The 17,309-nt window shown below is 39.9% G+C and overlaps 1 protein-coding gene across 1 annotated transcript in view; it reads right to left on the reverse strand.

Annotated features, from left to right (window-relative positions):
* The window catches only part of OCA2 (OCA2 melanosomal transmembrane protein), a 286,600-nt gene extending 269,897 nt beyond the window's left edge, over positions 1–16,703 (reverse strand). Inside the window, exon 1 of the mRNA XM_077807125.1 lies at positions 16,432–16,703. Within this exon, the coding sequence (XP_077663251.1) occupies positions 16,432–16,703 (272 nt within the window). The remainder of the gene's footprint in view (positions 1–16,431) is intronic.
* Positions 16,704–17,309: the final 606 nt, after the last annotated feature.

The following is a 17,309-nucleotide window of genomic DNA, read 5'->3' on the forward strand; positions in this document are numbered from 1 at the left end:
GGAGGTTTAGCAGTACTAGCAGAAGCAAGAGGACAGCATTCTACACAGCTGGAGACACAAGGGCAGGCTGTGGCCACCAGAGAGGAGAGGACCAGGAGGAATTCTGTACAGCTAGAAGTATCCAATCAATACCAGGTCCTGAAAATGGAAACTCTGGAAGATATCTTTCAAGATCCAGCTAGTCCAAGGGAATGGAGAGCTGTGCAGGACACAATTTGTGGATGGCAACTTGGCCCAACCTGTAAGAAAACCAAGCTTGCCCACAAAGAGACCTCCAACCACCTGAGGAAGACAGACGATCCTTTTGGGGGATTCAATACTACAAATAATTGAGAGAACAGTCTGCAAGGGACAGGCAGACAACAGGACAGTGTGCTGTCTTCCTGGATCCAAGGCACAAGACATCACTCTGAGACTGCATAGGCTTCTAAAGTTGATGGGCAAGGATCCATTGGAGATGGTTAAGATTGCCGCTTACGACACTGGGTCACAAGGTATATTACAGATAATAGATGACTTCAGGGAACTCAGAAGTGTGCTGAAGAATGTCCAAGCAATCTATCCCATGAGCTAAGGATGACAGAAGGCAGAAGATTCTAGAAGTGAATGTCTTGGTAGGTAAGTGGAGGAGAGTTTTAGTTGTGTGGAGCATTGGTCCATTTTCTGTGAGGAGAGATGGCTGTATAATTTGGATGGACTTCACCTCTGTAGAAGAGGAACAAATTTCCTCAGGGACAGGCTGACTAGAGTACTCAGGAGGGCATTAAACTAATAACAAAAGTGGAGGTGTAAAAAAAAGGAAAGATATGAGCACAGATTTAGCACAAAATCGAGATGTTAAGAATAAAATTAACCAAGGAACCAAAGGACATGAAGAAAAGAAATTCCTGAATTGCCTATACACCAATGTTAGGAACCTAGGTAACAAACAAGAGGAACTGGAATTGCTCATTTATGAGCATAAATTCAATCTAGTTGGTATAACTGAAACCTTGTGGGATGGTTTGCGTGATTGGATTGTTAAAATCAATGGTTATAACATATTTAGGAAGGATTCAGTAAGCAAAAGGGGAAGGGGTGTGGCACTCTATGTCAAAAATGGCATTTCCTATGTCTGTGACACGGATAACTCAAAAAAAATTATCCTGAATGTTTATGGATCAATGTCGTAACAGGTAAAGCACAAGATGGGGTGTTAGTTGGTGTCTGCTACAGAGTATCAAATCACACTAGGGAAAAGGATGAGCACCATCCTAAACATCTATCTATAATGTGTTGGAAAATAAGCTTTGTGGACATGGGGGACTTCAATTTGAATGACACATGCCGGAGGGCTCATGCTGCCAGAAATAAAACATCTTGGAATTTCCCAATATAATAGATGACAATTTCCTAATGCAAAAAATGTTGCATCCAACACAGAGGGAATTCTATATTAGATACCATTTTGACAGATAAAGAGGAACTGATCACAGAACTAAAAAGTAATGGTAGCTTAGGTACAAGTGATCATGACTTGATCTCATTTATAATGTACAAACAAAATAAAATCCAAACTACTGATATATGTACTTGGTGATTTACAAGCGCGGGAAAAAAAAGAGCCATATCAGCTGGAAGACTTTAATCAGAAAAATGTGAATGATAATTGGGAATTGTTTAAGAACATTTTACTAGATGCCCAGAAACTCACAATCAAAGAAGACGGTCATAGTGGTTAAAAAAAATCAACCTCGTTTGGAGAGGAAGTGAAGAAAGCTATAAAAAATGGAAGAAAGGGGAAGTTATTAGTAATGAATATGAATCAGAAGCTATGAATTGTAGAATACTGTTAAAGGAAGCAAAGGGAAACAAAGAGAAATCTATGGCCAGCAGAGTTAAGGACAATAAAAAGGCATTTCTTAAGTATAAAAGGAACAAAAATAATCCTAACAATGGTATTGATCCATTACTAGATAGAAATGGTAGAATTACCAATACTAATGTATAAAAGGCAGAAGTGTTCAATAAATACTTTTGTTTTGTATTTATGCAGAAATAGATGTAGTCATATCATACAATAACACTCTTTCTATTCCACTAGTACCCTGGGAGGATGTTAAAGAGCAGCTATTAAAGTAAGACTTTTTTTAAATCAGCAGTTCCAGATAATTTGCATCCAAGAGTTTTTAAAAATCTGGCTGCAGAGCACACTGGACATTAATGTTGATTCTCAATAAGTTTTGGAAAACCGGAGAAGTTCCAGAATACTGGAAGAAAACTAATGATGTTCCAATATTTAAACAGGATGCCAGATAGTTATAGGCCTATCAGTCTGACATCAATCCTAGGCAAGATAGTGGAGCAGCTGATATGGGACTCAATTAATAACAAATTAAATAATAAAAGGAGTATTTGTGGCACCTTAGAGACTAACCAATTTATTTGAGCATAAGCTTTCGTGAGCTACAGCTCACTTCATCGGATGCATACTGTGGAAAGTGTAGAAGATCTTTTTATACACACAAAGCATGAAAAAATACCTCCCCCCACCCCACTCTCCTGCTGGTAATAGCTTATCTAAAGTGATCACTCTCCTTAAATAATAAATTAATAATAAATACCAATCAACATGAGTTTATGGAAAATAGATCCTGTCAAACTAACTTGATTTTTATGAGATTACATCAAGTTTGGCTGATAAAGGTAATAGTGTTGATGTAAGATACTTAGACTTCTGTAAGTACCATTTGACTTGGTACTACAAAACAGACACTGATTTAAAAAAACTAGATTGAAACAAAATTAACATAGCACACATTAAATGGATTAAAAACTGACTAACCGATAGGTCTCCAAATGTAATTATAAACAGGGAAACATCATTGAATGGGTATGTTTCTTGTGGAGTCCCACAGGGGTCATTTCTTGGTCTTACACTATTTAACATTTTTATCAATGAAAATATAAAATAATCACTGATAAATTTTGAAGATGACACAAAGACTGGGGGAGTGATAAATAATGAAGACGACAGGTCAGGTCACTGAAACAGAGCGATCTGGATTGCTTAGTAACCTCGGCGCAAGCAAACAATATACATCTAGGAACAAAGAATGTAGGCCATACATAGAGGATGGGGGGACTCTATCTGGAGAAGCTGTAACTCTGAAAAAGATTTGGGTGCCATGTGGATACTCAACAGCTGCAAGTGCAACCTTGTGGCCAAAATGTCTAATTCATCCTTGGATGCATAAACAGGGACTCTTGAGTAGAAGGAAAGAGTTTATTTTACCTCTGGTTTTGGCACTATTTCAACAGCTGCTGGAATATGGTGTCCAGTTCTAGTGCCCACAATTATCAGAAAGCTGATAAATTGGAGAGGGTTGAGAGAAGAGCCACCAGAATGATCAAAGGATTAAAAAACATGCCATATAGTGATAGACTCAATGAACTTAATCTGTTTCGCTTAACAAAAAGAAAAGGACTTGATCAAAGTATCTACACGAGGGGAACAAATATTTGGTAATGGGGTCTTCAGTCTAGCAGACAAAGGTATAATAAGGTCCACTGGCTGGAAGCTGAAGCTAGATAAATTCAGACTGAAAATAAGATGTAAATTTTTACTAGTGAAGGTAATTAAATCACTGGACCAATTTACTAAGGTTCATGGTGGATTCTCCATCACCAGCAATTTTTAAATCAAGATTGGATGTTTTTCTACAAGACATGCTCTAGGAATTATTTTGGGGAAGTTCTATGGCCTCTGTTAGACAGGAGGCCAGAGTAGATGATCATAATGGTCCCTTCTGGCCTTGGAATCTATTCATCTAAATTGGCTAATGTAAATCCAAGAAATGGCTTATTTATCAGCTGTAATTGCCCGCATGCAGTTTATTTCTTTTAGAAGTTTGATTGCCTGGTTGGATTAACTCTTTGACCTTATAACGTAAAAAAATGTTGTCAACATTAAAAGCTTCCTACACTTAAAGAAAGGTTTACATGATGAAATAGCTGTCATACCCCAAAGCAGATTGAAGCTCATATGTCACTGGCATCTTTCCATAATTGGCCTTGGAGGCCTAATTAAGAAGACCTCAAAACAACCACATTGACAACAATTAGGAAAACAGTAGCAGTGTGCAAAACTCAGCCATTTTCTACCATTTCTCAGGCATTCATGTAAAATAATGTTTCAATTTTGATCCTTGTAGATTCAAAACTGCTCTGAATTTAGCTTTGAATTTTGGGTTCAAACTAAACCTTGACAGTGGAAAAAAAGAATTTGTAAATATTCATTTGAATAAAAGCCCTAAATTCACTTTGAGAGTATTTGTAGCCCCTCTTATTCACTATACACAAACATTCACACTAGTGACATTTTATTTGCAAAAATGTCTCATCAGAAAATGGATTCTCTGGAAGTATTCTCTGGAAGTGTGGCTATGTTTATGTCTCTAAAAGGTCATTATGGGTTTTCCTCAGCAAGTCAGGGAACAGAAGCAATAACGTGATCCATTGTGAACAATAAATTATAAGCAGAATAAAAGATCAGAACAATAGTTCTGATAAACAATGCACAAGTAATAATGAAATATGTTCAAATAAATCATTCATTGAAGATTTCAAACAACAAAGAAACTTATAAAAATTGAGATCTGTTTTTGGATATTTCATTAACAAATAAAGGTACTAAATTCATCAAATAAATTGTCTGCTGTTTGCTCAGCTGTAATTCAAATGAACCCAAAATGCCATGGGCTCTCCCTCAATTAATCCATAAAGTCACTTTCCTGCACTTCTTCAAATACCTCTTCAAGATATACTGTGATGCCAATGGGAAACTGGCAACTTAAAACAGGGTAGATAGGCAATAGGAACTTCTGATATTAATTAGGGCTGTCGACTAATCGCAGTTAACTCACGCGATTAACTCAAAAAAATTTATCACGATTAAAAACATCAATCAGGATTAATCAGTTTTAATCACACTGTTAAACAATACCAATTAAAATATATTAAATATTTTTGGATGTTTTTCTATATTTTCATATATATTGTATTCTGTGTTGTAATTGAAATCAAAGTGTATATTATTTTTATTACAAATATTTGCACTGTAAAAATGATAAAAGAAATAGTTTTCAATTCAACTCGTACAAGTACTGTAGTGCACTCTCTTTGTCATGAAAGTGCAACTTACAAATGTAGACTTTGTTACGTAACTCCACTCAAAAACAAAACAATGTAAAACTTCAGAGCCAACAAGTCCACTCAGTCCTACTTCTTGTTCAGCCAATCGCTAAGACAAACAACTTCGTTTACATTTACAGGAGATAATTCTGCTGGCTTCTTATTTACAGTGTCATCAGAAAGTGAGAACAGACATTTGCAGAGCACTTTTGTAGCCAGCATTGCAGGGTATTTATTTGCCCGATATGCTAAACATTCATATGCCCATTCATGAATGCCCAACATTCATGCTTCAGCCACCATTCCAGAGGACATGCTTCCTTGCTGATGACGCTCATTAAATAAATAATGCATTAATTACATTTGTGACTGAACTCTTTGGGGGAGAATTGTATGTCCCCTGCTCTGTTTTACCCGCATTCTGCCATATATTTCATGTTATAGCAGTCTTGGATGATGACCCAGAATATATTGTCATTTTAAGAACACTTTCACTACAGATATCACAAAACGCAAAGAAGGTACCAATGTGAGCTTTCTAAAGATAGCTACAGCACTCAACCCAATTTTTAAGAATCTAAAGTGCCTTCCAAAATTTGAGAGGGACGAGGTGTTGAGCATGCTTTCAGAAGTCTTAAAAGAGCGACACTCCAACGCGGAAACTACAGAACCCAAAGTACCAAAAAAGAAAATCAACCTTCTGCTGGTGGCATCTGACTCAGATCATTAAAATGAACATGCATCGGTCCATACTGCTTTGGGTCGTTATTGATTAGAACCCGTCATCAGCATGGACGCATGTCCTCTGGAAGGGTGGTTGAAGCATGAAGGAACATATGAATCATCAGCGCATCTGACACATAAATATCTTGCCATGCCAGCTTCAACAGTGCCATGACAATTGCCTGTTTTCACTTTCAGGTGATATTGTAAACAAGTAGCAGGCAGCATTATCTCCTGAAAATGTAAACAAACTTGTTTGTCTGAGCAATTAGCTGGACAAGAAGTAAGACTGAGTGGACTTGCAGGTTCTAAAATTTTTCATTGTTTTATTTTTGAATGCAGTTTTTTTGTGCATAATTCTACATTTGTAAGTTCAACTTTCATGATAAATTTCAGAGTAACAGCCGTGTTAGTCTGTATTCGCAAAAAGAAAAGGAGTACTTGTGGCACCTTAGAGACTAATCAATTTATTTGAGCATGAGCTTTCGTGAGCTACAGCTCACTTCATTGGATGCATACTGTGGAAACTGCAGAAGACATTATATACACAGAGACCATGAAACAATACCTTCTCCCACCCCACTCTCCTGCTGGTAATAGCTTATCTAAAGTGATCATCAAGTTGGGCCATTTCCAGCACAAATCCAGGTTCTCTCACCCTCCGCCCCCCCACACACAAACTCACTCTCCTGCTGGTAATAGCCCATCCAAAGTGACCACTCTCTTTAAAATGTGTATGATAATCAAGGTGGGCCATTTCCAGCACAAATCCAGGTTTTCTCACCCTCCGCCTCCCGGTATAGGGTGGTATTTATGTGACCATTGTTTATTAGCACTGTAGTGTCCAGGAAGTGGATCTCTTGTGTGGACTGGACCAGGCTGAGGTTGATGGTGGGATGGAAATTGTTGAAATCATGGACACCACCCTATACCGGAAACCTACTGACCGCTATTCCTACCTACATGCCTCCAGCTTTCACCCTGACCACACCACACGATCCATCGTCTACAGCCAAGCTCTGCGATACAACCGCATTTGCTCCAACCCCTCAGACAGAGACAAACACCTACAAGATCTCTATCAAGCATTCTTACAACTACAATACCCACCTGCGGAAGTGAAGAAACAGACTGATAGAGCCAGAAGAGTTCCCAGAAGTCACCTACTACAGGACAGGCCTAACAAAGAAAATAACAGAACGCCACTAGCTGTCACCTTCAGCCCCCAACTAAAACCCCTCCAACGCATTATTAAGGATCTACAACCTACCCTGAAGGATGACCCAACACTCTCACAAATCTTGGGAGACAGGCCAGTCCTTGCCTACAGACAGCCCCCCAACCTGAAGCAAATACTCACCAACAACCACATACCACACAACAGAACCACTAACTCAGGAACCTATCCTTGCAACAAAGCCCGTTGCCAACTGTGCCCACATATCTATTCAGGGGACACCATCAAAGGGCCTAATAACATCAGCCACACTATCAGAGGCTCGTTCACCTGCACATCCACCGATGTGATATATGCCATTATGTGCCAGCAATGCCCCTCTGACATGTACATTGGTCAAACTGGACAGTCTTTACGTAAAAGAATAAATGGACACAAATCAGATGTCAAGAATTATAACATTCAAAAACTAGTCGGAGAACACTTCAATCTCTCTGGTCACGCAATCACAGACATGAAGGTCGCTATCTTAAAACAAAAAAACTTCAAATCCAGACTCCAGCGAGAAACTGCTGAATTGGAATTCATTTGCAAATTGGATACTATTAATTTAGGCTTAAATAGAGACTGGGAGTGGCTAAGTCATTATGCAAGGTAGCCTATTTCCCCTTGTTTTTTTCTACCCCCCCCCCCAAACGTTCTGGTTAAACTTGGATTTATGCTGGAAATGGCCCACCTTGATTATCATGCACATTGTAAGGAGAGTGGTCAGTTTGGATGAGCTATTACCAGCAGGAGAGTGAGTTTGTGGGGGCGGGGGGAGTGAAAAAACCTGGATTTGTGCTGGAAATGGCCCACCTTGATTATCATGCACATTGTAGGGAGAGTGGTCACTTTGGATGAGCTATTACCAGCAGGAGAGTGAGTTTGTGTGTGTATGGGTGTGGGGGGGTGAGAAAACCTGTATTTGTGCTGGAAATGGCCCACCTTGATTTTCATACACATTGTGAGGAGAGTGGTCACTTTGGATAAGCTATTACCAGCAGGAGAGTGAGTTTGTGTGTGTGGTTTTTGGAGGGGGGTGAGAAAACCTGGATTTGTGCTGGAAATGGCCCACCTTGATTATCATACACATTTTAAAGAGAGTGGTCACTTTGGATGGGCTATTACCAGCAGGAGAGTGAGTTTGTGTGGGGGGGGGCGGAGGGTGAGAAAACCTGGATTTGTGCTGGAAATGGCCCAACTTGATGATCACTTTAGATAAGCTATTACCAGCAGGAGAGTGGGGTGGGAGGAGGTATTGTTTCATGGTCTCTGTGTATATAATGTCTTCTGCAGTTTCCACAGTATGCATCCGATGAAGTGAGCTGTAGCTCACGAAAGCTCATGCTCAAATAAATTGGTTAGTCTCTAAGGTGCCACAAGTACTCCTTTTCTTTTCATGATAAAGAGATTGACTACAGTCCTTGTATTAGGTGAATTCAAAAATATTATTTTGGGTTTTTCAGTGCAAATAATGGTAATCAAATATAAATATAAAGTGAGCACTGTACACTTTGTATTCTGTGTTGTAATTGAAATCTATATATTTGAAAATGTAGAAAACAGCCATAAATATTTAAATAAATAGTATTCTATTATTGTTTAACAGTGTGCTTAATCATGCAATTAATCACAATTAATTTTTTTTAAATCGCTTGACAGCCCTAATATTAATTTATTTATATGGCCTATGTAGATAATACGTTTATTCCTGTTTCCCCCGTTCCTCCAACACCATTCCTTCTGACTGTCACTCCCACGTGTCGCATCTGGTTTTAACTAGGTGATCCTCAGGATACGGATTATCTTCAACTCCTGTTCGCACAATGGGAGCCTTACACAGTTACTACCATATCAGAAACAGGAAATAACGGTCTCAGTCACAACAGTCGTGAAAATTTTGTTGGAAAAACCAAAAATAAGCCCAAGTACTAGGTTCAGCTTCACTCAAAGAGTCCATGGTCCCTGTTTCAAGAAAACCTAGGAGTGTTTCTAAAGCCTTCAGGTACTGTTACAAATATTTCACACATTTAAATGAATCTGGGAACTCCAGTATATAGCATATATTTATTTATAGATGTAAGGAATAAAGAGTGCCCACACAAAAAGTTCCAGGTGCCCTAACACATTTATGCAACTGACTAGACTTCCAGTCATATAGTGACGATCACACAGATAATACAAACAATCACAGGCAGGAAAAAAAAATAACTCTCAGCCAGCCAATAAATGAAAGCAATGGAAAAGCCTTTTGGACCCCACTGATCTCTCTTTCCACAAGCAAACTCTCAACCCTCCTCCAAAGCTTTATCAAATAAATGGCTATTGCAGCATGTTCAAGTTTGGGCTACACTGGACCAGAGTTATGTGGATGATGCTTTAAACCAGCAAGTAAAACACATAAATATTAGCTAGTATTGGTTAAATAACCAACAGAGAGTGTATATTTATTCCAGGAGTTCACATTGTATCTTTTATGAATGAAAACAAACTGCATAAGCTGTGAATACATCCACATTTATAACAAATGCTTAAGAGAATATTTAATACACCCAGAATAAAACTGTGTTAAACTAAATCATCATTTTGGATTTCAATTAAAACTTTTTAAGTTACTATTAATTCTCTGTATTGCAGTAGCATCTAAAAGGCACACCTGGGAATCAAATCCCATTAGTACTCTGCACCCTGTACGCACACCAGATTTCTGAAGGCTTCTACAATTCCCAGGCCATAACAGAATGGATTAACAACAAACTTCTAAATAAATCATTCTGACTGTCTTGGTTTCTGTTCCAATAGGTAGGCAACTGACATGACATATCAGAATGGTCCCTTCAGAAATGTAGGATTTCTACTCGAAAATGGCCAATTTCTGACTTGCCTTAAAAACAGATTATGTAATTACCAGGATAGCCAAAGGGAGGTTTGGCCAGCCATTACATCCAAAGCAGGAGAAAAGGGCCCAAAGTGCTATGTGAAGAAATGGCTTGTAATCAGGTTTCTTTCTGTCTTTCTCTTTTATATTCCCAGCCCCAAAATGCCCTGAGCGTTTCAGACTCAGGTCTGAATGACATCTCAAAGCGAAGAGACATGCCTAGTACAATTCTGTCTATGTCTTCTTTCTGATTAATTCAGATTTGGCCTTTGGGGCCTAATAAGCCCACAGCTGTAGGCCTCCTCTTCTGCCTCCCAAGTTGAGATATGTAAAGGAGAATTTCAGCTTTACGTACAAAAACAGCAAGTCTTTAGCCCTTTTCCTGTGAAGGTAGCCTAATCTGCCATTCATGCTACTGAGATGCCTCTTCTTATGGCCAGAGGTGACAACTGGTGCTCAGCAGAGGCACCTGGAAAGGAACTTGTCGTGACTGTAGTGCCATCCACCAGTGGCAGCCTGGACAGTGGTTCCAACACACTGGGCTAGATTCACCACTTAATAAGAAAAGGAATTCTTGTGGCACCTTAGAGACTAAGGTACCACTAGTACTCCTTTTCTTTTTGCGAATATAGGCTAACACGGCTGCTACTCTGAAACCACTTAATAAGATGAATTTATGGCTGCTTCACATCACTGAAGCAGTGCAAAGCAGTCAGAGTATATCAATCAGCGAACCTGGCCTCTAGACTTTACATCATTTATTTTTTGTGATGTCATGGAACTGAAGGCTAAACGCTGACTTCAGACATGTGCTTGCAACTTGACTCCAATAGGAGATGTGCCTGAATATATGAGAGCAGAATTCTGGTACAGAAATCATTTCTATAGGTCCAGTGCAACTCGAAGAACTAAAATGACTATGCTTTTAACATATTCATGTATATTAGTAGAGTATCTTCAAAGCAAAGTCATATGTTTACAGTACATTTAAATTTCAACAGCACCACATATTACAACCAAAGTATGTGTGATAACTGTTGAATCAGTGAGACGACACACAACTCTTAAGAACATAAGAAACATTATATCAGATCAGACCTCTGTTCAATTTAATGAAGTCCAGTACACTGCTTCTGAAAGTAGAAGATACCAGATACTTCAGAGAAATATATAAGAAGCCCAGAAGTACAAAATTATGAAATTGCCCATAATGGAAATTTCCTCCTAACCCTTTCAGTTAGTAGTTGGTTTATGAGCTGGAGCATTTTATATCCCTAATTTTTTTTAAATCCTGTAGAATATAACTGTTGATGCTACAGACAGCATATCCTGACCTTTCGATGGTGACCACCTTTTACCACAATCATCATGACTTTGGAGGAATAGGGGTAGATGGAGAAAGGGGAAAATGGAACTAGTTGCAATAGAACCAGAAATGCATAATGAGATCTGTTTCTTATGCCAACTTGTGGATGATGGGTTATTTAAGAATGCAAAGCTCAGAAAGGAGATGGTTTCTGTGCAGGATATTAGGAGAAAGTGTAAGTTAAATGAACTGGGTCAGCACAGGGTTCCCATTTTGTTACTAGAAGGAAAAAACCTGGCTCTTCTTAATGTCAGGAGTCAGATCCTCAGTTCCTGTAAGTCAGTGTAACTTCACTGAAGTCAATGAGGCTAACTGACTGATACCAGCTGAGGATCGGGTCCCCGGCCTTCAAGTCCTTTCTACATCTCTTTTGTCCTGAAAGAGAATTGACAAAACTACTGAGACTTTGGTGGAGATCTCTGGCATGGATTCTGAGCTCCATTACCAGTGGTAGCAAAACTGAGACCAAGGTTTCAGGAATCAAGGTTTAGCCTTTCCCAGAAGAGGCTCTGGAGCCAAACTCTGAAGAGGAGTAATAAGGAAAGTTGCCATGCTAGGGTCCACCAACAAGACGGCAACAAAAATAGCCCATGGGTACCAACAGAGGCACCAACACTAACATCAATTCCTCATTCCTATCAACATGGGAGGGAGTATCAACAGATGTTGATGCCAACACATTCACAGACCTCCATGTCAGGGAGACAGACACGTAGGTATCACATGAGCTGATTTTAACACTGAAGAGCTGCTGGGCAAGAAACTCCGTGCTCTGCCTCCCTTTCTTTCTCCCCCTCAATAGAGGAGAGAACAGAGGAAAACTGTGTGGTCCCTGGATTTTCTCCAGAAACACTAAGCAACGCAGGAAGCAGGTGAGAGGTCTGACCCAGAACTGGGGATGTGAGTAGAGCAGCAAGAGAGAGGAAGGAAGGAGTTAAGGGTGGGGAAGGAGAGAGAGATGATGAAGGTGTCACCTGTGCTGGCAGGGAGAAGAAAGGAAAGAAGGGTGTGAGAGTTGCAAAAAAAAAAAAAGTCAAAAAAGGTTGATAAATTGGAGTTCTAAAAGACCCAGTTGTGCAGCCAGGGGGCACGTGACTAATACTGAAGGAAATAAGGTGGTGATCAGAAAGGAGAACATATTGAATGAGAGATCCAAGTGGGAGCAGTGCTTAGCAAAGGTCCCAGGAGCCACCAGGGTGGTTGATCCAGGGCTGTAGGTTAAACGAGGTTAGGAAGAGGAAGAGGGAAGCAATAGAGCCAGATGGGACATCAGAGTGAAAGCTGTAGTTAGAGGATTTGATAGGTAAAATGGCAGCTCAGGCTAAAAGGACAAATCTAATGAAGACTTAACAACTGGCCTCAAACCCTTGAACAAGCATGAGCCTGAAGTACCCAAACTGGAGGCAAAACACCCTCCATGGTATGTACACACTACCATAGGCACTGACTCCAGCCCTGGAGCACCCATGTAAAAATAATGGTGGGTACTGAGCACCCACCAGCATCCCCCCATCAGCTCCTCCACCTCCCCACAGCACCTCCTGCCTGCTGGCGGCCCCACCAATCAGTGCCTCTCCCTCCCCCTCCACAGCACCTCCTGCCCTCCGCGATCAGTTGTTCCACAGCTTGCAGGAGGTGCTGGGGGGGCGGGGAAGGAGCGAGTGCAGGGTATGCAGAATGTGGTGGGAAGAGGCGGGGTGGGGGGGAGTCTTGGGGGAAGTGAAGTGGGGGCAGGACCTGGGGCGGAGCACACCTGGCACATTTGAAAGTCGGCACCTCAGCACGCTACAGCAATGAAGGGCAAATGCAAAGGATGGCTCATTGACATCCACCTCCCAAAAATAAAATTGGCCAGTTAATTTAAGAACAATTTCTTAAAGTTTCTTTTATTGACTGAAGTAAATCCTCAATCCTTTTAAATAGCTTCATGAAACAGCTTGCTTTGGCATACATTTGAAAAATTAGACAGCCTGAGATTATTATCCTTGAAAGATAATTAACCAATTTAACTTAAATAGATACATTAAAACAAATTGCACAGATATGTCAAAGTAATGGATTCTTTCCTGCGACTAAGACCGTTTTTGTTTGTTTGTTTCCTCACCTTTTTTAATCAGTGGTACTCTTCATCTGTAAGCATCACACTAAACATCAGAAGTGACATTTTCATTACTCTGGAATTGCACGGACATATAGGTTGGAGCCCTGACCCCACAAAGACTTACTCATGTGTTTAATTTTAGCATGAGAAGTAGTCCCATTGATTTCAATGGAACTACTCAGAGAAGGAAAGTTAAGCACAAGTGTAAGTGATTGCAAGATCCAAGCCTGAATGTTCTGTTATTGCAAATATTTCACCTGAAATCATCACTTGTTCACTGTAGATTTTTGCTATCAGAAGACTGGATAAAATGTATGATAAAAAATGTGGGAGATAAAAATGCTGCAAGATTCGTTTATGTCGTCAAAGGCATTTGCATGTAGAAATCTGAAATTGTGTTGGGGTGTGGGGGAAGAGAGGGCTAGAACAGCTGAGAATTTCAAGCAGACCCTTTTCCAGCACATAATACTTTATTATAAAAAGTTAGGAGTACATAATTCTCTAATATGATATGGTGATGACATGGTAATTGCACATTGATCTCAAAAACACTCACAGTAACTACATTTTACGTAATCGGAAAATGGTTGTTACCACAAGACGTGGATTGCATTTGCAGAAAGGTGGACTCAATGATCTAATACATCTTTTTAATTTCTAATGTCTCTATCTTCTGTTGTTTTCAACTTCAAAATACCATGTTTATTAACCATGCAGTCCCTGCATGTCAGCACTATATTTACCAGCACTATTCAATACTGAAACATACAAGACTTTCAAAAGGAGCTGTTTTTGGTTCCCCGAGACACCGCAGCCCGTTTTCTCACACTTCACTTACTGTCATCATATTTCTGAAAAAGCACATCTTGACTTCCATCAGCCCAATAATAATTCCTGTTGCACTCAAAATTAAGGAGCTTTTACATTAATTGACTTTATTCCCAAACCCCTGGGGATTTTGTATAAATACTCAAAAGAAAAATATAAAAGGAGTATGAGTTGATTTTTATTAATTTATTATTATTATTATTGTTGTTGTTTTGTTATTGTAATTCTTTTCAATTGTTAAAGATTTCCACATTTCCCTCTGAAAGCTATTTTGGACAAATGATCATTGTGACAAATTGCCGGCACTACTATGATGGGTCTCGTGCTTTCTCTTCTTGGGGGGGAAAGAAGGCGGCACAGTTCAGGGCACCGTTTCTTGCCCCTGAACTGGGGTATTAACTGCCCCACTAGTGTCCTAGAGGAGGGGGGTGGAGAGGGAGGGACCCGGGCCCACCCTCTACTCCAGGTCCCAGCCCAGGGGTCCTAGGGATAGCGGTAAACCACTAGAATAGCGGTTCCTTCCCCTGGGCTACTTCCCTCTCCTGCCCTTCAGCTTGTGGGGCTTCCTGCCCTCCCTCTGCACAAACCAAGTGTCCCTTTACCTAGGGTCTTGGTCTTCTTAGCCCACCGCAGCACTTCTCCAAACTCCCCTCTGCTTCCCTCCAAACTGCTCTCTGCTCCAACACCAAACCACTCTGCTTCAGCTCCTCCTCTTGTCTGATTGAAGCAGGGGGGTTTTATCATGTGACTGGCTTCAGGTGCTTTAATTAATTTGTAGCAAATTTTCTTTCCTCTACAGGGAATAAGGCTCCCTTCTAACACTCTCCTGCTGCCCTCTGGCCATGCTGTATCACATGGTAAATCCCTAACTCAGCTTCTTTCCCACAGGCACATAAAGGCCCAACAAACAGGAAACAGAATAGGAAAAAAATCAGTTCTTCAAGTAAGAGCATATCTTTATATCACTGTAGAGCACTTTTTTTTTCCCCCAGAAAGTGTTTATTTGGTCACACCTAAACATTTCATGGATTCGTGTCAGTTTCACTGAATCGTTCACTCAAAAAAGCAAAAGAGTTCCAAAGAAGTCTAAATGTTTCACTTCAACAGTTTCAAATTGAAACTTTTTTCAGTTAAAAAGTTTTGTTTTGAAATTTTCTGCAATTTTTTAAAATGCAAAAACATTTTTAAAAAATGCTCAAAATCTAAATGAAACATTTCATTTTGGGTGGAATGAAACACTAAAATTCTGTGGCTTGTGTTAAGAAGAATGCCAGGCTAGATTAGCACCATGGTCCCTACTAGCCTTAAATAAATCTATGTAAGAGATGTCAAGAATCCTCAGAACCACTGAAGTTTCTTTACAGCAGTTCTAAATGTCTTTCATTTCCACCCCCACTCTCACTGGGGTGCTTAATCTATTTATTTCAGGTTGGATTTTTCTACATGATAATTGGGTCTCAGCTACTCAGAGATTGCTACCTTCCAGAATCAAAACTCTTTAGCAAAATGAAAATGGGGGTGGAAAGTTTATACAGCCATTTGCAATATTTTGGAGTCCCCACTTTAAACATAAAAATAGAATTGCACACATTTGGGGCCTGATACTGCCACACTGGCTGCAGTGAGAGTGTAAAGAACATCTCCTAGCAGGTGCTAATGACCTCAAGTAATCAGATCCTAAATGATCATGTATGGTATTATGTTGTGCTTATTCCCAAGACTGCATTATTAGTGTCTTTTTATGTCTATAGCCCTCCTCAGCAGTGATGCAGCTTATTGCCTTGATGTAGACTTGTGAAGCAGTTTGCTAATTTGTGTGTCATTTTATCAAAACAAAGATGTTTTCTCTCTGTTGGTTAAACAAACCCATCACAAAACACACAGAGTGGTGAAGAGAACCCAGGTCTCAGATTTGTAAAACATAGCAAAATCGATGCAGAGCAACTGTAAAAGCGGATGTTAGTGCAGGAACCTGCTGAGCCAGTCACCATCTCTAGGCAATTACGACTGCTATAAATTCCTACTAAGCTTTTCACTCCATACATTATAGAAAGATGTTAAATAAAATATACTTTATCGACACTGTAAGGGAATAAAAACAACTTTCAATAAAAGAAACTGATTCAGTTCGTTCTTGCCCTTACCTCCCCTGCATGGCGAGTGGGCTGAAATCTTTCCCAAGGGGAACACAGCAATCCTGCCCTATTGCTCCATTTTGATAGGGTTTTTGTGGCTGTCCCTGAACAGACACCATTCCATGAAATTCCTTTAACAGCCGCAGCTCGTTGAAGTTGCTGGCAACTGGTTCAGCAGCCACCTTTGCAGGCAAGTTGACATGGGGTGGAGAGGATGTCTGAGTCAGCTCCATCTCTAGATTTCTAGAGATTGCTCCATCATCTTTGCTATCCAAGTACATACCTTTTTACTGGTTTTCTATCCTGAAAAGAGTGAAAACAAATCTATTAGGACCATACTGAATACACATATTTTATATTTACCCCCATCCACACATACACGTGTGTGTGTGTGTGTTGATATTCAGGTATTAAAATGCCATTGGACACATTATATTTATCTTGCACTTTTGACTGCCTTACCTGTACTCTGCTTGGTAATTCATCTCCAACAGAAATACTTTAACATTTGAAAACTCTGAGCAGCTTCAAAAACAGCCATCTTTTAAAATAAATACATAAAATAGCCTGCCAGACATAGCTTTCCTTCTCTTTACCAAAATGTGGAATATCCCCAAAAAACATTTTCTCCCAAATTACACTGGTTTATCATAGAGAATGAACTATATTCATTGCCACGGCAGGTTTGAGCTCTGACACTGTGACCATCAGAATGAGAAACAGGTGCCCATACAACACCATCAGCTAGGTAGATGTGATATAGCACATACTTCTAGCCCTGGTTTTTAACCTCAGGAACACTTTAGCCCCAGTCCAGTAAGCTATTTGCATGTATCCAGTTTAATCAGCAGGAGTTGTGGACCATTATGAGTGTAAGAGGGTCTCAA

The sequence above is a fragment of the Eretmochelys imbricata genome, chromosome 1 (genome assembly GCF_965152235.1).
Source record: "Eretmochelys imbricata isolate rEreImb1 chromosome 1, rEreImb1.hap1, whole genome shotgun sequence".
NCBI classification, from domain to species: Eukaryota; Metazoa; Chordata; order Testudines; family Cheloniidae; genus Eretmochelys; species Eretmochelys imbricata.